This window comes from Mesoplodon bidens (genome assembly GCF_964165515.1).
Source record: "Mesoplodon bidens genome assembly, contig: HAP1_SCAFFOLD_179, whole genome shotgun sequence".
NCBI lineage: Eukaryota > Metazoa > Chordata > Mammalia > Artiodactyla > Ziphiidae > Mesoplodon > Mesoplodon bidens.
The window spans coordinates 587027-611412 of record NW_027671490.1 but is presented as its reverse complement, the minus strand read 5'-3'; the positions used below and the strand labels follow the sequence as shown (position 1 = coordinate 611412).

The 24386-nt window shown below is 36.6% G+C and overlaps 1 protein-coding gene across 1 annotated transcript in view; it reads left to right on the top strand.

The window, feature by feature from the left end:
- The window catches only part of LOC308611297 (putative spermatogenesis-associated protein 31C2), a gene marked incomplete at its 3' end in the record, with an annotated part of 39566 nt that extends 15808 nt beyond the window's left edge, over window positions 1–23758 (top strand). The window contains exon 4 of the mRNA XM_081260137.1: window positions 23739–23758. Coding sequence (XP_081116263.1) covers window positions 23739–23758 — 20 coding nt within the window. The remainder of the gene's footprint in view (window positions 1–23738) is intronic.
- Between the last annotated feature and the right edge of the window lie 628 nt (window positions 23759–24386).

Sequence of the window (24386 nt, the reverse complement as noted above, 5' to 3'; positions counted from 1 at the left end):
TTCCTGGTTCAGTCTTCGAAGGTTGTACCTTTCTAAGAAATTGTCCATTTCTTCTAGGTTGTGCATTTTACAGGCATATAGTTTCTTGTAGTAGTCTCTTATGAGCTTTTGTATATCTGTGGTGTCCATTGTAATCTCTTTTGTATTTCCAATTTTATTGCTTTGAGCTCTCCCCATTTTTTTCTTGATGATGCTGGCTAATGGTTTATCAATTTTGTTTATCTTTTCAAAGAACCAGCTTCTAGTTTCATTGATCTTTCGTACTGTTTTTTCTCTCATTTATTTCTGCTCTGATCTGTATGATTTCTCTTTCTACTAAATTTGGGTTTTGTTTGTTCTCCTTTGTCTAGTTGCTTTACGTATAAGGTTAGGTTGTTTATTTGAGATTTTTCTTGTTTCCTGAGGTAAGATTTTATCACTATAAACTTCCCTCTTAGAAATGCTTCTGCTGCATCCCATAGGTTTTGGATCTTCATGTTTTTGTTTTCATTTGTAGGTATTTTTTAATTTTTGTTTTGATTTCTTCAGTGATACATTGGTTGCTTATAGCATATTGTTTAGCCTCCATGTATTTGTGTTTTTTACAGTTTTTTTCTTGTAGTTGATCTCTAATCTCATAGCATTGTGTTTGGAATAGGTGTTTCATATGATTTCAATTTTCTTAAATTGACCAAGGCTCACTTTGTGGCCCAGCGTGTGATCTATCCTGGAGAATGTTTCGTGTGCACTTGAGGAGAGTGTGTATTCTGCTGCTTTCAGATGGAATGCTCTCTAAATATCAATTAAGTCCTTCTGGCCTAATGTGTCATTCAAGGCCTGTGTTTTCATATTGATTTTCTGTCTGGATGATCTGTCCATTGATGAAAGTGGGGTGTTAACATCCCCCAATACTACTGTGTTACTGTCAATTTCTCCTTTTATGGCTATTAGCATTTGCCTTATATATTGAGGCGTTCCTATGTTGGGTGAATATATATTTACAATTGTTGTATCTTCTTCTTGGATTGATTCCTTGATCATTATGCAGTGTCCTTCTTGGTCCTTGTTACAGTCTTTATTTTAGAGTCTATTTTGTCTGATATGACTATTGCTACTCTGGCTTTCCTTTGATTTCCATTTGTATGGAATACCTTTCTTTTACCCTCTCACTTTCAGTCTGTGTGGGTGTCTAGATCTAAAGTGAGTTTCTAGTAGGCAGCATATATATGGTTCTTGCTTTTGTATCTATTCAGCCAGTCTATGTCTTTTGGTTGGAGCATTTAGTCTATTTACTTTTAATGTAATTATCAATATGTATGTTCTTATTGTCATTTTGTTCATTGTTTTGGGTTTGTTTTTGTAGCTCTTTTTTCTTCCCTTCCTCTTTTGTTCTCTTCCCTTGTGGTTTGATGACCATCTTTAGTGTTGCATTTGGGTTGCTTTTTCTTTGTGTATCTATTGTCGATTTCTGGTTTGCATTTCCCATGAGGTTTTGATATAGCAGAGTGTATATATATATATGAAAAGTTGTTTTAAGTTGCTGGCCTCTTAATTTCAAATGCATTTCCAATATCCTGCATTTGTACTCTCCTCTTCTCATGATTGCTTGTTTTGATATCCTAATTGTGAGTGGATGATTTCCTACCTTTACTGTATGTTTGCCTTTAATGGTGAGCTTTCCCATTCATAATTGTCTTTTTTTCTAGTTGTGGCATTTTCTTTTTCATCTAGAGAATTTCCTTTAGCATTTGTTGTAAAGCTGGTTTGATGGTGCTGAATTCTCTTAGCTTTTGTTTGTCTATAAAGCTTTTGATTTCTCTGTCAGGTCTGAATAAGAGCCTTGCTGGGTAGAATAATTTTGGTCATAGGTTTTTGCCTTTCATCACTGTAAATATATTGGGCCACTCCCTTCTGGCCTGCAGAGTTTCTGCTGAAAAAAATCAGCTGATAACCTTACTGGGGTTTCCTTGTATGCTATTTGTTGTTTTTCTCTTGTTGCTTTTAATGTTTTCTTTGTCTTTAATTTTTGTCAATTTGATTCATGTGTGTTGGCATGTTCCTCTTCGGGTTTGTCCTGTTGTTGACTCTCTGTGCTTCCTGGACTTGAGTGACTGTTCCTTTTCCATGTTAGGGAAGTTTTTGGCTATTATCTCTTCAAATATTTTTTCAGCCCCTCTGTCTCTCTCTTCTCCTTCTGGGACCCCTATAATGTGAATGTTGGCACATTTAATGTTGTCCCAGAGGTCTCTTAGACTGTCCTCATTTGTTTTCATGTTTTTTCTTTATTCGGTTCCAAAGCAGTGATTCTCACCAATCTGTCTACCAGCTCACTTATTTATTCTTCTGCCTCATTTATTCTGCTATTGATTACTTGTAGAGTATTTTTCATTTCAGTTATTGTTTATCTCCCTTTGTTTTTTAAAACTTCTAGCTCTTTGTTAAAAATTTCATCTATGTTCTTGGTCTGTGCCTCCATTCTTTTTCCAGTTACTTGTATCATCTTTACTATCATTACTCTGAATTCTTTTTCAGGAAGATTGCCTGTCTCCACTTCACTTAGTTGTTCTTCTGGAGTTTGATGATGTTCCTTCATCTGGAACACATTTCTCTGCCTTCTGTGTTTGTAGCCTCCTTTCCTCAGGCTGCAGGATCATGGCTCCTCTCACTTCTGGTGCCTGCCCCCTGATGGGTGAGGTTGGTCCAGGAGCTTGTGCAGTCTTCCTGGTGGTAGGGACTGGTGCCTGCCCACTGGTGGGTGGAGCTGTGTCTTCTCCCCCTGGTGGGCAGGGTTGTGTCAAGTGTTGTTTAGAGGTGGCTGTGGGATCAGAATAACTTTAGGCAGCCTGTCTGCTCATGGGAGGGTCTGTGTTCCCACCCTGTTGGTTGTTTGCCCTGAGGCATCCCAGAATGGAGACTGCAGGCTATTGGGTGGGGCCAGGTCTCAGTGCCCAAATGGTGACCTCCAGGAGAGCTCACACCAAAAAATATTCCCTGGGTTCTCTGCCACCAGTGTCCTTGCCCCCACAGTGAGCCACAGCCAACTTCTTCCTCCCCAGGAGACCCTCCAAAACCCTCAGGTAGGTCTGACCCAGGCTTTTATGGAGTTACTGCTTTGCCCTGGGTCCCAGTTCACATGAAACCTTGTGTGCACCCTCCTAAAGTGGAGTCTCTTTCCCCCAATCCTGTGGAGCTCCTGCCCTCAAGTCCCACTGGCCTTCAAGATCAAATGCTCTGGGATCTCCTCCTCTCATTGCCATGTCCCCAGGCTGAGGAGGCTCACGTGGGTCTCAGAGCTCTCACTCCTGTGGGAGAACCTCTGTGATATGATGATTATTTTCCACTATCTGGGTCGCCCACCCAGCAGGTATGAGATTTGACTATATCATGAAAGCATCCCTCCTACTATCTAGTTGTACTTTCTTCTTTGTCTTTGGATGTAGAGTGTCTTTTTTGTATGTTCAAGTCTTTTTTGTTGATGGTTGTTCAGCAGTTCGTTGTGATTTGGGTGGTTTCATGAGAGGAGGTGAGCTCACGTCCTTCTACTCTGCCATCTTTGTCTCTACCCTCTCTCCTGAATATTACTGTGAGGAGTCCTGGTTTCTTAAAGTTCAATTTTGATTGAAATTCATGAAGGACTTCAGGTTTTACCTCTGGTCAACCACTATCTCTGCAGAATATCTCCAGGGTTAGAGGGAAATCTCCCATATAGGCTCTTTTAAATCTGCTTTGCTAGAACTTTTTATAAGGAATCTCCAGATTAAACTTTTTTTTTTTTTTTTTTTTTTTTTTTTTTTTTTTTTCTGCGGTATGTGGGCCTCTCACTGTTGTGGCCTCTCCCGTTGCAGAGCACAGGCTCCGGATGCGCAGGCTCAGCGGCCATGGCTCACGGGCCCAGCCGCTCCGCGGCATATGGGATCCTCCCGGACCGGGGCACGAACCCGTATCCCCTGCATCGGCAGGCGGACTCTCAACCACTGCGCCACCAGGGAGGCCCCAGATTAAACTTTTAATAGTCCCTTGAGACTAAGAAGCCAAGCCAATCATTTGACATCTATAGATTTGGGTGAATTCTTCTCCTCAATGTCCCCCAAATATTCTGAGGTTCTTGCATTTGCCAGAAAGTGACCTTCCTCACTCAACTAGTAAGGCTGCTGCGAACTCTAAGCAAGGTACCACACTATTTTACCAAGGGGCTTTATTGGCTCCATGAAGTCAACCTTAGTTTCTTAAAGCGGTTTGGTCAAACCTAAGTTTATGTATATCTCTCTCAAATATGACATTCTAGGCAAAAGTTTAGTAATATAATCAATGTTTGCAATTATGTGCTATTATAAGAACAGATTCTATTGAAATTATGCAAATAACTATATTGCCAAGAAAACATGAATGTTCAATGAAAGCTTCTGAATTCTGGAGGAATCGGGTAGGGAGAAAAAGACAAATGATTCAATTTTGCTTACAAGGGTATAATTTACCAAACTGCTCTAAGCTTAAGAGAGAAAAACAAATTTTCCTACATTTGGAGAAAGAAAACTTAAAAAAAATAAAACCAGCAATGTTTCAAATTTAAAAATCATAGGGCTTCCCTGGTGGTGCAGTGGTTGAGAGTCTGCCTGTGATGCAGAGGACACGGGTTCATGCCCCGGTCTGGGAGGATCCCACATGCCGTGGAGCGGCTGGGCCTGTGAACCATGGCTGCTGAGCCTGTGTGACCGGAGCCTGTGCTCCACAACGGGAGAGGCCACAACAGTGAGAGGCCCGCGTAACATGAAAAAAAATCATAAAATGGGGCTTTCCTGGTGGCACAGTGTTTAAGAATCTGCCTGCCAGTGCAGGGGACATGGGTTCAAACCCTGGTCCAGGAAGATCCCACATGCCGCAGAGCAACTAAGCCCACGTGCCCCAACTACTGAGCCTGTATTCTAGAGCCCATGAGCCACAACTACTAAAGCCCACGAGCCACAACTACTGAAGCCCATGCACCTAGAGCCCATGCTCTACAATAAGAGAAGCCACTGCAATGAGAAGCCCACGCACCACAACGAAGAGTAGCTGCCATTCGCTGCAACTAGAGAAAGCCCACACACAGCAACAAAGACCCAATGCAGCCAAAAATAAATAAACTAAATAAATTTATTTTTAAAATCATAAAATATTATAACCATCTTCTTCAGTTTACTTAGTCCCATGGAATTAATTCTTGTTTTGTTTGATCTTTTGTTAGAAGTTTTATGAAACCGTCAATTTCTCCATTAGGGTTTTGTAAATTCTTACTCAGTTCAGTGTAATGATTTGAAATTCATCAGAAACTTGTGTTCTAGAATACTTGTTAGATCCTTTTCCATGAATTTCTCTGAACATGAAACACATTTTCAGGAAGCTTTTGTAAAAGCATCTGAGTAAAACGATTGTCTAAGTAATAAAAGACAAATAGCCATTACTAAAAATTGGATTCATTCTAATGGAATTGACAAGAAAATTTATCTCTGTGACACAAAACATTTAAGATAATAACTAGAATTATGACTGATAACATTATACTAGGACATATCCAATTTTAGGAATTTCATATACTTTCGAGAACATTTATATTAATAACATTCACCCTTATGATATAACCTAGAGTTGATGATCATTTATTTAGCAATGCTTCCCATATAGGTAACATACCAAATAAGCCTAATGAGTTTCATAGCTCTCTTTTCTAATAAGATGAAACAAGTCTTTGAGGGTGTTCCAAGGGGCCTCTGGAAAACCTGAACCTTATTTCCAGGTCCATAAGACTTCATTTAGAATTTGACTTGGGGGAAAATCTACTTTTTCAAAAATAAAAATGTTTTAAAACACTTTGTCAAATATGATCATATGTCACTGTGAATTAATATTTAGTTATCAATTTAATCAAAGTGACAAAGATTCACATGTAAATACAGATAGTTAAATAGTGTAAAAAGACTTAGCTCTTTTAATATTGAAAGCACTCAGTTTTTCTTCAAAATTATCAAAGACTCATCAAGACAAAATGTACAATATTTGTTTTGCTAGACAGATTACATTAAATGTAAAAAAATGTCTTTGTTTACAATTTCTCATTAAGAGCAGACCAATAATTAAGAAAATTTTGCAAAAAGAGAGAAAAAAAAATTTTAATTTTCTACCAGCTTACTTTGGATATTAAAACTCAATCACTTTATTAAATTCATTCCAATCTTAGACGTGACTACACATAAAATTCCTTTCTAAAGATTCCTTTTTAACAAACCTCTCACAACTTTCTCTGCCCATTTTGATTTGTCCCTTGTTCTCTTTCCCATTTAGAAGTTACCAGCTTTAGGACAAAAATCACTTAACAAAGTTTTTACATGAACAAAAACATCTCCATAGCTTACACTTTTTCTTACCCCCAAACATATTCTAATTTCCTTATAATTCCTAGTAGCTTTAACCACATATATTATTTACAATTCTTAATCCTTTGAAGCTTTAATTTTTTTGTAAAGATAAAGTTAAAAATTATTAACTGTGTAAGTATTTTGTGGCTTGGCAGACTTATAAATACATTTCATAATTTCTAGAAACATATTCTACTTCATAGTACAAGCTTTTAATGAAGCACAAGACATGTTTACTAATAGAACCAAACATATTTAGTGTGTAATAAGAGGTCAAAGGTAGGTAAACTTAGACTCGTGCAGCAATTAATATTTCAGTATTTTGTCTTAGTTGGAAATGATCTAGACATTCAATTCATTTAATTTAACTTAGCAAAACTCTAAGGGTACAATTTATCAAAGACATTTAGAAAACTATTTAAGTTGACATAGCAAAAACAATTATTGCTAAAAAAAGTTTACCTAAAAGAATTCTTATCTTAGGTCTATTTAATTAATTTGTTCTTAACAATCACTCAGATTACTCATGACATATTCATAAGATGTTAAAGTAGTGTTAGCCATCATCTTAAATTATTATTATTATTACTGTTTTCTGAGAAATTTTGTAAAAGAGATAACATGAGCTTATTTGACTTTTAGTAAAACTACATAGCATAAAGCTATTATACTTAATGCTGATAACTCTTAAGATATGTCTGTATTAATTAAACCATTAAACCTGAACTAGATTTTACTTACCAAAAATTATCCAAGATCATGTGAATTTGAAAAATATTTATATTCGTTTTTGTTATATTTTTGAGAATTTTTAGATTGCTTGTTGGAATAAATTAAGTTTACTCACTCAGATAGCTACAGTCTTTTATTAGTTATGGAGAAGACTTTTAAGTCTTCTTGCCCTTTAAGTGTACTTGCCCTTGATAAACAATTTTAAGGAGACTGTGATTTAGAGTTTGAGCAAGAGAGGGTTTTTTTTGGTGGTTTTTGTTTAAAAAAAACACCTCTTTCCTTTTTTTTCTTTAAATTTTAGTTTCAGGTTCTAACAATTGAGATAATCTGGGCTCAGTCTCAGGCAATGTGGCTGTGTTTACATTTCAAAAACATGGTAAGATTTATAACTTTAAGGGACAGAGAAAAAAATGTAAATTTTCTTCTGTGAGTTTTGGAGTGTATTTTTCTATTATCATAAGTCTCAGGGTAATTATTATTTTAAAAACTTTTTCTTCTTAAGTACAGGACAATTTTGCTCCAATTATCCTCAACTTTTATAATATCTACAAGAATTTGAGAGGAATAGGTTTCAGGATTGGTGAAGGTAAATGGGCCTTGACTTGTTCCTAAGTTGCATTTCTGGTTTTGTAGAGATTTGGAAGACAAAGATAATTGTTTCTATTAGCTCTTGAATATTGGCTTCCAACTGATCTTTTCCTAAGTATTTGTAGGAGGGCCTAAGGAATTGCTGAGGAGATGGGGCAATTTTTAAAATTTTTCTTAAAAAGGGGAATTCACGTTGGATCTTTATTTTAAGTCTAATTTCTCTTATTTCATCTTAATAACGATTCCCTGAGGCTAGCTGTTATACATTATTTTTCGTTTCAATTTGATCCTTCCATAAATACCAATATGACAGCTGTTTATGATGAGAGCTCTCAATCTTTTAATCTTTAATCTTTTAAATACAGCAAATTTAAAGGAGCCATCATCTGGCCATTGAGGAGTAAGACCTTTCATTAATTTCAAATAGTGACTCAAATCAGTAAGGCTTTTTATGGAACGACCCAGAGGTAACTTTTCAGGCTTAGAATAAATCGTTACCATGGATGAAATAAGCATACTTTCAGATGGAGAAGGCACGGATGGTATAGCCCCTATAATGTGAAAATTCATTTCCAAGGATAATCTAAGAAAGCAAAGGCCTTCATTGCACAGGCAGTAAGGGTGGTACAATGCAAACTGTGTCCCTGGTCTCTCCTGGGAATTTGAGGCACCTCTGATCCCAAACCTACTAATCTGTGACACCAGGCATATGCTGCTGGAATGGGACTTTTCCAACACTTACAAGGTAATGAAGGTTGAAACAACAAAGGCCCCTTATGGACTGGGTCCCCTTAGGACAAACTCCTCTGACAGCTGGCACAACAAGACTAGAGTGTGCTGCTTATGACTTTGCGTCTCAGAACCCCAGTCAATTCAACTGGTTACCAGATGCACCCCAGTAAATACACCATCCAGATGGTGGAGACCAGAGAGAATATTCTCACTGGACAAAAAGCCAAACTCTCAGGACATCGAAAAATGCAGAAGGAAAAATCTCATCCAGTTTTTATATAGAGGACTGACAGCAAAGTTTGTCTTAATAGGCACTGGACTGGAGAGAACTGTTAACTCACCAGTCTGTGAGGCTGTCTCCAACAGCAGGCTTATAGGGCCTATGCCTGTACTCTGCCCTATGGTTCTTTCTTCTTATGAAACATGACTCAGGAGACAGAGACAAAGAAAAACAGTGACTCTCTCTGGGAGGAAAGGATTAAGAAAAACTGAGACAAGATTACTCATTTCCAAAAACCAGATTTTCTATGTCACAAGGATCTTGCTCCATAAGTATTTTCTTCTGCTAATCTAAATTTAGAGAGAGAGAAAAGGAGACTCTTAAGCACTTTCCCGCCCACCAGACCTTACAGGCCTGGGAAGTTGAGGAGCTAAGAAATTTTACCTTCTGCTGGCCTTTGTCATGTGTCCTAGGATCTCTCAGCTGCAGCAGTCTTGTGGTGGGAAGCAGGGTTTAGCCAGCCTCCTGGTTGTCTTGTCAGCTGTTGAGGAGGAAGAAATGTCCCTGCCAACCTTCTTGAGTTAAAGAAGTAGCAAGGTTTATACAGCCATCTTGACCCTGCATTCCCTATCTCTGGTGCTAATGATGTCTTTCTACCTCCTGGTAGAGGGAGGGCACCAGTCACATGAGATATTAATTTCCTGCTTTCATGGAGACAGATAGGAAGGTCAGTGTGTCTCTCTTGCATCAGTCATTTCTTCAGTAACTTTAATTCAAAGTAATATTCCACTGAGGCATATTTTGGAGCATCCTGCCCTGGGCACCAACAAAGTCAAATGGTTTAGAGAGAAAGCAAGTCCCTTTGTCAGCAGTGACCTGTGCTCATGGTGATTGTTATTCCATCTCCACAATACCGTTGGGCTGGGTGCTCAAGAAACAGAGCTGTGAAAACATGGCTCCTGTCTCTTATAATTTATAGTACCAATGTTTCAAAGAAAAACTTTTATTTAGTGCCTCCTTTGTGTTAGACAATAATGCTGGTATATTTTCAAGATATACAAATAATAGAAAGAGACATGTATGGTACTTGAATTGTAGTGAGACATTAAAAATTTTCCCCCCAAAGAATCTTTTTCTTTATACTTATAAGGAAAAAAAATGTAGATTCATTTTGGATAAGATAAAGAAAATTTATGAAGGGATAAATCTAACCTGAGAAAGTAGAAAAGAACACAGTACACAGGCTCTGAGCATTCTACTCACAGAAAATATTGTCCTGTTCTTTTGCAATATGGACTTGTTCCCCTGTCCCTATGGCTGTCTCTTCCCCCTCTCTGTTTCTGCCACTCTTCTCTCTCTCCCTCACACATACACACATTCACTCCCCTACAAAAAAACCCATTGACTAAATGCTAATTGGCAGGCACTGTGCTCAAACTGAGGCTACAATGGTGAGTTAAAAACAGAGATCATTTTTCCATCCTCATCAAACGTATATTCCAAGATGGAGAAAGTGAATACTAACCAAAGAGTCACACAACCATAATATTGCAACCACAACTAACAAGCATAACCACGGAGTTAAGCTAGGCAAGCCACTATTGTCAGCTTTCTCTCAACCCTCAGTAGAGTGTGTTCCACTTAAAGGCCTTGAGTAAGTCAATATTCTGTTGAGAAAATCCAGGAAATTTCTCAGTCTTCCACATCTGAAATTATGCAGTTTCGAATGTTAGGAACAAGAGTGAGGGGAAAGGTCATTCAGAACTGCAACTAACCAGTTTCTCTCTTTCTGACTGCTGCAATAACCTCCTAGTCTATCCTGTGTTTACTCCCATTCCTCTGGCCTGTTCACAGAGCTGCCAAAGTGGTCCCTTAAAATTTAAGCCTGATTGTGCCACTCTAGACTCAAAATCATCCAGTGAATTCAATTTAATTACAATAAATCCAAAGTTCTCACCAAGGCCTCAAAGTCCTTTTTGATCTCTTCTCCCCTTCTCCCATGTCTCTCTTGGCCTCATTCCTACCACTCTCCCCCTTGTTTTCTGTAATCCAGCCAAACTGGCTTCTTCTCCAGCTTTTACTAAAACACTACTTAGTAGACAAACAATTTAATTTAAATTGGGCCAAAAATTTAATAAGACACTTAACCAAAGAAGACACATGAATGGTAAATAAGCAACATTTTAAAATGTTCAGCATTATTAGTCATCAAAGAAAAATTAAAACCACAATGCAAATAACTTCACATCTGCTAGAATGACTAAAATTAAAAAGATTGGTAGCATCAAATGTTAGTAAGGATGGAGAACAACCAGAAGTCTCATACATTCCTGAAGAAAATGTGAAATGATGTACTACTTTGGAAAACAGTTAGGCATTAATACAACCCCCTAATTTCACCCCCTAGGAATTTAAATGAGAAAAATATGTCCACACAAAATTTGTACATGAACGTTCATAGAAACAACTTTATTCATGATTGTGAAACTGAGTAGGATCCTGTGGGGCCTTCCCAGTGACAGACTCCCAGTGTTCCCTGCTTCTTGTTTGTAGAACAAAGCTTTAGTCTCCTAGGCCTCCCTTGATTTCCAAAGAGCAGTTAATGATTATAGAACTGACCAAATTCAGAAACAAAGGAAAAGCAGTCAAGCAAGAAAAGTAACAAGAGATTGAAAAACAGTGTTGTCTCTATCCCTTTCTCCTCAAGGGATATAGATAACAGTCTGACACATATCCTTGATGTGGTGCTCCAAGGACAATGGTGCTTCAAGGACAAAGGACAACCCTCTCTGAAAAAGTGTCAGCGTTACACCCCTTATCAGACCCTTAATTGCCCTCCCCACCATGTTGTGATGGTTATGAAATTCCTGAGCCCAGCTGGGCGATGAGACCTGTCCCAAATAAGAAAAGGCACCTTCCCTGTCCCACTGCCACCCTATAAAAGGAAAGTATATGTGCCTCGACCAATCAGTAAATGAAATTTTCAACTTGGAGCATTCCTTTGTTTTCTGGGTATAAAAACTGATCAATAGCACATGTTTGGGGTCGACTCCCCCAGACTACTAGGAAGTCAGCCTGCTGTTCTGGCAGAGACACTTTCCTCTAATAAATTTTATCTTCTTTACGTTCTGCCTTGTGTCTGGAAATTCTTTTCCAACCCACGTATGGACCACGACACTTGAGCGTTTTCTGTAGACGCTAAGGCTCTCCACCTGATGGAGGATTTGACTACATGCTGATCACAAGCATGTAGGTCCCAGACTGGCTGGAACAAGAAGGCTGATGAATAAGGTTCCCAAAACATCACCCTGTCACCTCTCCACCAACTAATCAAAAGAATGTCCATGAACTGATAATTCACCCTGAGACCCTCACGCCTAATGTTGTCTTTAGAAACACTTGCCCAAAAGTCTTCAGGGAGTTTGGGTCTTTTGAGCATTAGCTGCTTGTTATCCTTGCTTCGCATCCTGCAAATAAACACTGTACTTTCCTTCACCACAACTGGTATCAGTAGATTGGCTTTGCTCTGCATTGAGTGAGTGAATCTGTGTTTGGTTTGGCAATAATTTGGGCAACCATGAAAGGGCCACCATCCCTAGTGGGCATCTCAACCATAGCACACTGGCCCCTGACCAGTGGCAGCTCATGGATACGACTCAGCAGCTGCTTGAACACCTTTGTCTCAGAGATGGCCCTGAACACTTGCCACTGAGCAGGCATCATTGGCCCATGGCACTTTTGATTTCTGTGGTAAAGGGAAAAAGACACATGCTTTGCTGGTTGAGATTTCTCTAGTAAGTAGTGGAACTTGTGTGTGATAATACCAGGGTATTCATTCTCTTAGCCATTTGGGTCTGTCAGTGGCTAAACATTTGTTGGGATTTTCCCTTTTGGGCTTAGGAGTTTGAAACCCTGAGAGACTACATTTGTTTGTTTGTTTGAGATTTTAAGATTACCAGCCATAAACAACTGAGAAGGGGTAATCAGAGCTCTGTTTCATCTTATATTCCCTATGGTGTATTTTGCAGAATTGGGAAATTCTTGGCTCTTAGTTTCACGGGCTCATACCCATGAAAAGGAGAAGGTGATATTTTTCTAAAATCATGTGGTCACAGTATTCTTTAGGCTCTGGAGAATAATGCCCCAGATGGGGCACTTTTTGACATTCTAAAACTTGTTTTTGCATATGAAAAAGCTGGCTTGTTAAAAGTATCTCTTCACTATTCTGACCAGAAGGAAACAAATCTTACTAGGAGGAACTTACATTTTTCTCCCTGTGACTTTGAAATGTAAATGTTCTACCCTGGGCTCTAATGTACTCTCACTCACTCTTGTCTATACCATCGCCAATTCCTGAGACTGAGGGGGGAAAAAAAGGGAGAAGAGTCCTTTTTAAACTCAGGCAGGAAAACTGTGAGATCTCGTTTGTCTGGAATGTATGTATGTCCATGTGTACATTATAAATATATCTCTTTTCCCTTGGATGGTATTATCAAAGTTAGTTTGTAAATGAGCTCTATTTAATTGACTTAAAGGAAATTAAGCACTTACAGAAATGCTCAGAAATATAAAAGAAACTAAGTTGAATGAATTTCAGATTCATGTGATCTGAAAAATATTCAATATTAAATTTGGGATAATGGCTGACTTGGTCTAATGTCTCATAAAGTTTTCTTGGGTAATCTAAACATAATTTTTGAGAACAAGTGAATAAAATAGAGGTAAATGAGACAAGAGTTTTTAGGTGAACTCTGGGAATAATTATGTTTTAGGAATGTCTACTTAAAAATAGCTTTTCTGGAAGTTTTAGTAACTTGAAATTTTAGAGTTTAACTAAATTAAGCTAACTGATGAGAATTCATTGAATATCGAGGTCTTTTCCAAATAAAATAATATACTGAAATATTAATTACTAAACATTGGCTTCCTTTTACAGAGAAAGTAAAGATATTTAAGACTATTAATAAATATGTTTGGTGTCACACTGAGACATTTTCCATAAGAAAGTACATATTTTTAGAAATTATAAATAGCATTTATTTATAAATTTGCCAATCTACAGAATGCTAATGTAAAGAACAGCTCATAATTGCTTACTTCTTAATTTTCACTAGGAATTTAGGTTTTTAAGACTTGAGAATTCTAATTAAATATGTAATTAAAGCCACTAGAAATAATGAGAACATTTTCGTATACAGGGTAATAGGAGGTGTGTTTTCATTAAAAGAAGGTATGAAGAATAGGAATTTATTTTGTTAAAGAAAAAGGAAGTAATTTTGTCTGAAAGCTGGTTATTTCTAAAGAGGAAATAAAATAAAGGGCAAGTTAATATGAATATAGAAAGTTGTAGATTTCTGGGGAAAAAGTAATCTTTAGAAAGAAATTCTATGTGTTGTCAGGACTCACTAAGATTAGAATGAATTTAATTGAGTAAATGAATTTTAAGATTAAAAGTAAAGTGGTACAAAAACTTAAAATTTTTTTCTCTCTCTGTTAAGAGAAAAAAGTTTTCTTGGAATATTGATTTGCTTTTGATTAAGATTGTAAATTTTCTTTACCTTTTAAATAATCTGTTATAACTTTCTGTACTTGCTTTTAAAATCTTTCATTGTAACTTTGCTTAAATGCATAAGCATTGTTTCACAGTGATCTGTAATCCTATTTGACCAAGTGTCTTGAAACTTTTTAACATTTTGGATAAACTTCTCAAGGATAGAATCCTAATGAAAGATATTTTGACCTCTAGATAACTTTGGGATGTTTCAGAGGACCCCTAAGTCATCTCAAAGAGAGATATTAAACTAATTAGGATGATTTGGTATGTTATGGGAGGCACTGTCAATTGATTAGAGATAAATGTATCTACAACCTTCTTAGGTTATCCATTTAGATTATACTAAATATCATTAATATAGATATTCTTATGTTATATGAAATTAAATAAAATTTCTAAAATTTGAATATGTCAAATTTGTATGTTACAGAAGTAAACAAATTTTTTTTGTCAATTGCATTTTAACCAGCTCTTTAACTGTGTCTTTTTAAGTCTTTTTATCATTCATAGATGCTTTTGCAAAAATGCTTCATCTTCAGGAAGATTCATACTAAAGACTTTCTGACAAGTGCAGGTTTCTGATAACTTTCAAATCATACTGTTGAATTGGGTAAGAAATTAAAGAATTCTAATGGAAATCCCGATGGTTTCATAAAGGTTAAGGCTGCAAACTGTAAACAGCTCAAATGTTCATCATCAAGTGAATGAGTAATTCACATCAGCAATAAAGGGGAATGAAATCTTAATATACATAACATGGATGAATCTCAAAACATGCTGAGTGAAAGAAAACAGGAACCAAAGACACACTGTTAGATTCTATTTATGGAAATTTGAGAATGGGAAAACTATAGTCACTGAAAGCAAATCATCATATCACTTTTTTAGGAAGGTGAGGATTGACCACAAAGGAGCCTAAGGAAACTTTCTGGGTAATGGAAATTTTCTGTATCATGATTGTGGTAGTGATTACACAACTGTACATATTTGTCAAAATTTATCTAACTGTGCTATACACTTAACATGAGTGCTATTAGTTGTATGTAAATTGTACCCCAATAGGGGTGATTAAAAGGAAATATATATTATGTATGACATATAAATATATCTTTACATATATTACCCATATATCATGACAATAGAATAAAATATGTTCTTAGTGATGAAATTGCCATTTAGCCAACATCCAGAATGCCAAACATCCTTATTTTTTTCTTGTTTTTCCTTTCTCTAACCTTTCAAAAAGCATCATTTTTAAGAGTCACATCAACATTGCTGATTAGATTTGCAGTAATTTGAAAACACAGAAGACATTCCTTTTAAAAATATAAACAAAAGCTTCTTTCATCTGCTCTCTAGATCTTTTTATTCTTATGCCACATTCTTTACACCAGTTGACCAATTGAGTTAGGCACTCATTTCCTTTTTCACAAATCTTTGTTGTGTTTCTGCTAGCTCTGCATTAGGGACTATTAAGGAGGAAAACCACTGACACAAAATGGTTTCATTTGTGCTGAAGCCCACGATACCACGCATATATTTAATACCTAACCTACTTGCAATTTCGACCTTCACCAGAAATGTTATCTTAATTCTGAAATCTGGAATTTTCTGGTTGGCACCAATATGGTAATCTATCACAGGGGCCCTCTCCATCTCCCCCAAACCAAGAAGAAGAGGCAATCTGCATGATAAACTCAAGGCTTCCCTTCCCTACAAAGAGAAGATAGTACTGGTCCCAAATAACCTTTTTTTTTCTTTTGCTAATGACTTTCTTGCCCACCCTCCTTTCTATAAAAACCTTCCACTCTGTAAAACTTCTCAAAGTGCCCTTCTATTTACTAGATGAGATGCTGCCCAATTCATAAAGCATCAAATAAGGCCAATCAGATTTTCAAATTTACTCAGTTGAACTTTGTTTTTTAACAAGACATGATCTTAAACAAGATAAACATTGCCCCTGTTTTCATCTCAGGTGGCCTCAGCCTGCAGCTGCTTGAAGCAGGAGTTTGGTTCCTGGCCAGAGATTGAAGTCAGGCCGGGGCAGTGAAAGCACTAAATCCTAGCCACTAGACCACCAGGGACTAGTGGCCAGTGACAAGTTCCTGGCCTGTGTGCTGTGTAGAAATGAATTTCCACAGAGATGGAAAGTAGTGAAACAAGTAAAGTGTTTATTAGGAGGACAAAGAATACATGGGGCTAGACACATGGGCGGGCTCAGAGAGAGTTGCGCTCACTTGGTAGTTTGAATCACTTTTATGGGGAATTTCTTCCAGGTTTCCTTTGACCAATCATCTTGCTTTGCCTGGTTCTGAGTCCATATTTGGTATACCTCAGGGTCCTCCCGTGTTCATGTACATCTCTTAGCCAAGATGGATGTGTGGTAGTGGTGATATGGGTTTGTATCCTCATTACAGGCATAATGAAGTATTTAGAGGTGAAGTATAATATCCTCAGGCTAATATCAGATTGTTTGATAAAAGAGACATAGGTGTGTGTGAGTGTGTGTGTGTGTGTGTGTCTGTGTTTGGAGAGTGAGAGAGAGAGAGAAAACTGGCATTGTGGTACATTAATAGTTGATATATTTATTCATTATACTGGTCTTTCAACTTTTCTTTGAGTTTGATACTTTTCTCACAAAAATGCAAAAAATAAAATATGAATTAAAAGTTTGGTTTAACTGCTTATAGACATTATCAACTGTATGTGTATTTATGCGATTTTATAGATTTTAATATTTCATCTTTTTTCCATAAATAATTGCATACCAAAAATCTATGGAACGTCAATTTGAAGGAAACACTCTAAGTATGAATACCAAAAGTGTTGCGTGTAGTGAGTATCAGCTCATGTTTTTTTGTTATGTATATAGATGATTGTCAATGAATCTATCTGTGGACTCAAGGGACATTCTGATATCAGCATTCAGTTCTCTCCTTGAGTCCATAGAATAAATGTACAAAAATCATAGTTGACTATGAAAGAGAGTTTGACTTAGAATAGATTTTCAAGAAAGGTTCACAGTATTTTTAAAGAACAGTAGTAAAATTAATGCTAGAGTAGATTAACGTCTGTGAATTTGGATTTTTTTTCAAGTCTTGAGATATTTCTCTCCAATTAATTTCACGGAATTATTGTATAATGTGTCACCCAAGTAGAACTAACTGTAACATATGGATGTTCATACATTATTTCAATTCTGTTTTGTTCTTTTTATACTATGCAATCTCATTATGAGGACACTGCATAATGATAGGTTTTACTCAATCTCACGGTAAGCTTAATATTCTCTTTTCATATTGTGTGAAATATTGCGGTTTGGGGGGGAATACATATTACTTTTAGAAATCATAACCAAATCGGGTGTATAGAATGGATTGAAATGGGAATTAAATGATCGGGTTAAAAGTATTCTAGCAAGACCTAGTAACTGGAAAGAAAATATTTTTAATAAAAACGATTATTTTGTAGTTTCATTTTCATTGCTAAAGCATATATTTCACATTTTTATGTTCAAAAAGCTAAAATTTCCATTGTTCTTTCTTTCACCTTCCACACTTGAGAAACCTATTTTTCTGTACCTGCGAGTGTCCTACTTTATAATAGTAACGCAAGTGCAATTCTGATAGCATTTATGCTCTCATAAAAATTGGCCTTCTGGGCTTCCCTGGTGGCGCAGTGGTCGAGAATCTGCCTGCCAATGCAGGGGACACGGGTTCGAGCCCTGGTCTGGTAGGATCCCACATGCCGCGGAGCGGCTAAGCCCGCGAGCCACAACTACTGAGCCTGTGCGTCTGGAGCCTGTGCTCCACAACAGGAGAGGTCGCAGCAGTGAGAGGCCCACGCACCGCGATGAAGAGTGGCCCCCGCTTGCCACAACTAGAGAAAGCCCTCGCACAGAAACGAAGACCCAACACAGCCAAAAATAAATAAATAAATAAATTTATAAAAAAAAAATTGGCCTTCTACTCTCACCTCTCTTAAAAATTATACTCTTAGATTAATAGATTACCTTCGCATGCTAGATATTTAATAGTCTCCCACCAAAGTTATATATAATTGTGCACCAGTAATTGTGCACTTTAGTCATAAAAGCTTTGGTTCCACCAGTGTTATATGATGTCACTTTCTCTACAGAAACTTTTATTTGCAAAAATAGGTCTACAGGATTCACGTCAGAATCATATTTAGAAAATTCCTCAGTCTACAATTTTCTGTAGTCTAGCAGTTTTCTGGAAAGACATCTAACAAAGCAATTTTTACCTAATATACTGATGCTGGTTAATTGTTTCTTTGGTTTTTAATGCTCTTTAAGATAGCTTTCTAATTATGGTACATATTTTCACATTTACTAATGTTGAGGCACTCTGTAGCACATAACAGAGTTTATTATAGTGGTTCACTTCTTGGAAGACAATTGTGCTATTTTGTGAGGAGTTTATGTTTATGATAATGGCTTTAGTTTGCAAAGCTCATTCATGTGAATTATTCATGTCAACACATGTTTAATGTGTACTTACTATGTTCCATTTACAAGGTTATGTACTAGAGATAAAAGGAAAAGGAGGAAGAGAGAAGGACTGGTCCAAGGAGGAGGAGAAAGCATGATCTAAGACTCAGGACTTAGTAAAGGACATTGATCCATTACAGTTTTTTTTTAACTTTTACTGTTTATAACTATTTAAACTTAATAAAAGAGCACAGAATCACTAGTATATCCAAAACTCAGAGTCAAGATGTGATTTTTCCCTATTTGATTGGTACCTTGTTTTAGAATAAAATATTAGTGATACACATGAGAGCTCTCAAAGTCCATGGCATTTTCCTTGCTGCTTAGTTACACACTGTCTAAAGTTTGACTATACTCTAGCATCCATATTTTTGTAAATCAAGAATTTGTTTATAGTTAGAAATCCTATTCTACTCTTTTATAATTTGAACTTGCATAAATAATATATTTCCTTTTGTAACTTGCATTTTTCATTCAATGTTATGTTTTTCCCCTCAACAGATTTGGAGTTTATCTATTCTAATTCTAGATTTTTTAATAATTAAAGGTCTAACATTCCTACTTGAGTGATCACAGTCTTATATTTAATAGCTCTAACCCTTACAGAAAGCAAAATTGATGAGTTTCAAAGCATTGGTTCTGATTGTATTTTATATCATCTCCATGTAATGATCATCTCTATTTTAATTGTACTTATTTATTATTATTATTATTTTAGTTTCTAATTTCTTTTTTTTTAACATTTATATTGGAGTATAATTGCTTTACAATGGTGAGTTAATTTCTGCTTTATAACAAAGTGAATCAGTTATACATATACATATGTTCCCATATCTCTTCCCTCTTGCGTCTCCCTCCCTCCCACCCTCCCTATCCCACCCCTCTAGGTGGTCACAAACCACCTAGCTGATCTCCCTGTGCTATGCGGCTACTTCCCACTAGCTATCTATGTTACGTTTGGTAGTGTATATATGTCCATGCCACTCTCTCACTTTGTCACAGCTTACCCTTCCCCCTCCCCATATCCTCAAGTCCATGCTCTAGTAGGTCTGTGTCTTTATTCCCATCTTACCACTAGGTTCTTCATGACCTTTCTTTTTTTCTTAGATTCCATATATATGTGTTAGCATATGGTATTTGTTTTTCTCTTTCTGACTTACTTCACTCTGTATGACAGACTCTAGGTCCATCCACCTCACTACAAATAACTCAATTTCGTTTCTTTTTAAGGCTGAGTAATATTCCATTGAATTGCACTTTATTTTTGACTTGGCCCCCAAATTAGTCACACAATTACACAGTGTTTAACAGTTAAACTTCTTGGATTTATCTACATGTATATCACTTTCTTTGCTCAGTTTGTTCTTTAATCCCACTTCTTCACGGTGAGTTTAATTCCCTTCAGTAAGAAACCTATTCCTTGGAAGTTTTAGTATTGAAGATCTATAGGTAGAAATTTCTCTCTTTGTCTGAAAATGTCATCTCTTTCATTTTTTAATATGGTTAGTTAAATGTTCTATTCTAGGTTAAGAGTGATTTTTCCATTAGTACTTTAAGGATAGTGCTTTCAGTTATCTTCTGGCATCTATTGTTACTGATGAGAAGATTGCTACTAGTCTCATTGCTCTTTTTATTTGATATTCTTTCTTTCTTCCAAGTTGCTTTGTAGACTTTCCTCTTTGCCATTATGTGATGTGGTTTACCAGCTGTTTTTTAGCCTTGGTTCCCCAGAAAGCAGAGCCTCAGGCCAAGAGTTTATGTGCTATTATTTAATTAGAGAATACAATGCAAGTGAACCGGATTGCAGGGCAAAAGCAGTGAAGCAGGGAAGGCTGGCGATTCAATATGAGAATGCACGATCAAGCTGGGATTTGACCTCTGGAAGTTCTGTAAACTGGATCTCAAAATTATGGGGAGGGAATGTGAAGAAAGGAGAAAGAATTCATCCATGGGTTTAGCCTGTGGGAGAACTGAAAGGGTTGCTTTAGGAATATTCTCACCTGCTGGAGTAAGGAGAGAGGTGGAGGATAGATTTGTTGGAATCATGAACACAGTGAGACACTGTCAGATTGTATATATAAGTAGTCTGCCAGTGTTGCACATTCTTTTAATGTGGAACAAAGGAAGGATCAGGCTGAGGTGAGGTATACGATACAGGATATAGTCATATATTTGTTTTCATTTCTTTTACTGGTGACTCCATGCACTTCTTTTATCGGAGGATTTATTTCTAACTTAATCTCTGAGAAGTACTATTTCTTCAAATACTTGTTAAATTCACTCTAATCTCACCTTCTAAAAATATTATTAGATGAATGTGGGTCTTCCGTTTTATCCTTTATTCCTTTATCATTCACATTTTCATTTAATCTCATCATTTTTTCTGCCTTATTTTCAACTTATAAAATACAAATTCAGTTTTATCAAATATGTTATTTAAACTTTCTATGGAGCTTTGAACTCCAATGAACATACTTTTTCTGCCTTTTTCTGCATCAATTGAGATGATCATGTGGTTTTTCTGTCCTTCATTCTGTTAATGTGGTGTATCACATTGATTGATTTTTGTCTGTTGTACCATTTTACACATAAATCCCACTTGGCCATGATGTATAATCCTTTTAATATGGTGTTCAGTTCATTTTTCTAGTTGGATTATAGCTTATCTTTGAAGGTTCCAGCTTATCCTTGATCTTCTAACTTCAGATCATCTCTCATTCCTGACATCCAGCCCTACTGACTTCAGGACTGGCACCAAGAGGCAGGGACAGTGGATTTACATAGACTGCTTAACAAAGCCCCACTATCATGTAAGGTTTAATCTCTATAATAAAGTCCTTCTAGTGGTTCTACTTGTCCCACCAAACCTTAATATAGAGTTTATCGAATGTCATTTGATATTCTGATCAAGGAAAAAGGGAGAAAGCCAAGGTATAAAGTATAGGAACAGAAAGAAAAATAACACAAAGGGAAATATATTAAATTTAGGATGATGCACGGAACATAAATATGCTGTAAAAATCTAAAAACTGGATGAAATTGATTATTTCCTAGTAAAATATATACCACCAGAATTGATTCCAGAAGAGTGTGAAAAACAAAAGAGAACCCTTACAAGACCTTCATTGCTACTTTTGGTGAATTTGTCCACATTTCCATCTGGTTTGGCTTGGAGATCCCACCTCCATATTCTCGTGCTGGGCATGTGACCAAGACCTGGCCAGTTAGAATTCCCTGAACTTGAGGTTTTAACAGAAATCCCAAGCTGAGTCAGTCTTTTGTATAAAGGCTGTCTCTTTGCCTGGGTTCAGTAAATTGGTAATATACAAAAATAGAGTTGCGTTTGGTCATTTTTCTTGCCACGCCTTGGAGAAAGGTTTCCCCAAAATAATACAAAACAAAACAAAACAAAACAAACAAAACAAACTGCAGAGGGAAGAATATCCAAGTCAGAGAAACATTTTCTATTTATATCCTTTGGGCCCCCACACTTACCTGTGTCTGAAAGTATCGGCACTTTCAAACTTTGGTGTATTGTGAGTCAATAAATTCCTTTCTAGCCTTTAAACTAATTTGTAAGTGTTCTCTAAAATTACAACTTAAAATTAATACAATGACCATGGCAGCAATTGCATAAGGTTTCAAGAAGCTAATTTTCTTGCAAAAATGAAGTTATGGGTATATACTCTTTCAAGTCCAAATACTCTGAAACCCTTTCCCTCTTGCTGAATTTTTAAATTCCTTTATATTGGATTTCAAAATACAAAAGAAAATGGGCTCTGCTTCAAGATGTTTGTGAATGTAAGCATACGTAGCCATTACCTTTGCCTCTCAAAAACCTATCATAATAACGGTGAAATCTGAAAGAAAGGGAAGCCCACTACTATAATATGCAAGGAGAGGGCTTCAGCTTCTGAGATATATATGTGCCCAGCAGAACTCCTGAGTAACTCAGGATGGCAAGAGGGAGACGTAGACTGAGAATCTATGTGGGGCAGTTACTTCACCTACACCTTTTTCTCCAAACAAAAAGCCTGACAGAAAGGCATTTAACCACCCTCTTACCAATTCTTTCTTTTAAAAAGGAGCCTTTTAAAAAAGATATGTAAAGACTGTTTCCAGGTGATCTATAATGGCCAGTGTGTTTGTTACAGTTCCTGCCAAAGACTTATTCTTTCAACATTTGTATGTGTTTAGAATAGTGGCAGGTCTCCATCTGCTCATGGTAAAACTAAGCCTTTCAGGTTCTTTCCTAGTCCATGAATTATTCCTATTTCTCCCAGGACTTATTTTGCTATTTTTAATATTTATCTTATTCTCTCTTATGTCATGCCTATCTCAAATATCTCAACAAATATTTATGGAACATCGACTTTGGGCAAGGCCGTGTTTTGGGTGCTATGACTATTGTAGTGAAAATTACAAAACCCTTGCTTTCCTAGGAGTTTGCATTCTTCTTAACATCTAGAGATATTTTGTTTTCTCTTCATATTTAAGAATGAAGACCATGAGCTCTGTGTTTATGATTATCTTTACACCTCTCATTTTTCTGCCTTGATTATCTTTGCTAGCTTCTTTATGTCTGTCTACTTTATAATTGCTCCTGTTCCAAAGGATTCCATCCATCTCCCTCCACTACTACCATGGAACACACTTCCACAGGCAATACCTCATACTTCTTTGACTTCAGTCTGGCATCTTTATCCTAATTTTAGAAGCATACTTGATATTCCGTGATAGCTAGATGAACATTGCCACTAAAATATCACTCTGACATCTCAAATCTCAGAGATTCCAGCTGAATTGTCATCTATTCCTCTACTATGACAAACAAGTTATATTACATTTCTTATATCAGTGGAACTTCTCACCATCTACTCAGTCACCTAAACCAGAAACTTAAGGTCATCTTTAAATTATCCAAGCAGCCACCAAATTTTATTGTGTTTCTTTAATACTACTTGAATCTATATGCATCCATATCTCAACTGTCTCACCATTATATCAGGACTTTATACTTTTTTCTTCCAGTTAATGCCGTAACTCCGTAAGTGGGACAATCTAAATTTTGACAATCTGTTCATATCCCTGCTAGTATGACCATTCTAAAAATTGAAAAATTTTATTCCTATTAGAAAAATTGTCTTGATTGTGCATTGCTTAGAAGATCTAGTTCAACTCTTCAGCCTGATACACAATACCACTTGTTGCCTCTTTGGCCTCATCTCTTCATTTCTTGCTAATGTACTTACATCTCTTCCTATTCTACCCCAGAGCATGATGACTCATACTTACTGTTTACTGAGCCCTAAATTTTCAATGCATCTTTACTGTTGCATGAAGTGTTTATTTTGCTTAGAATAAAATTAATGACTTCATTTCATTGGCTAATTGCTACTAGTCCTGTAAGATACAACTCAGATATAACCCAACTTTAAGGACGTTTGAATTATTAGTGTAGATTTCTCCTCCTAGATCATTCCATTTTATCCTGTATCTGAATCTGTGTCAGGGCATCCCTGACATAGAGTGTTCCTGTATGTTTATTCAGCTGCCTTCTTTAAAATGTAATACATTTCTTCATGATAAGTGCTGTACTTTGTAACTATAACCCTAGCACCCAGCATTGGGCATGGCACATTCTTGGTCAGCATTGAATGCCTGGAATAGTGATTTAGA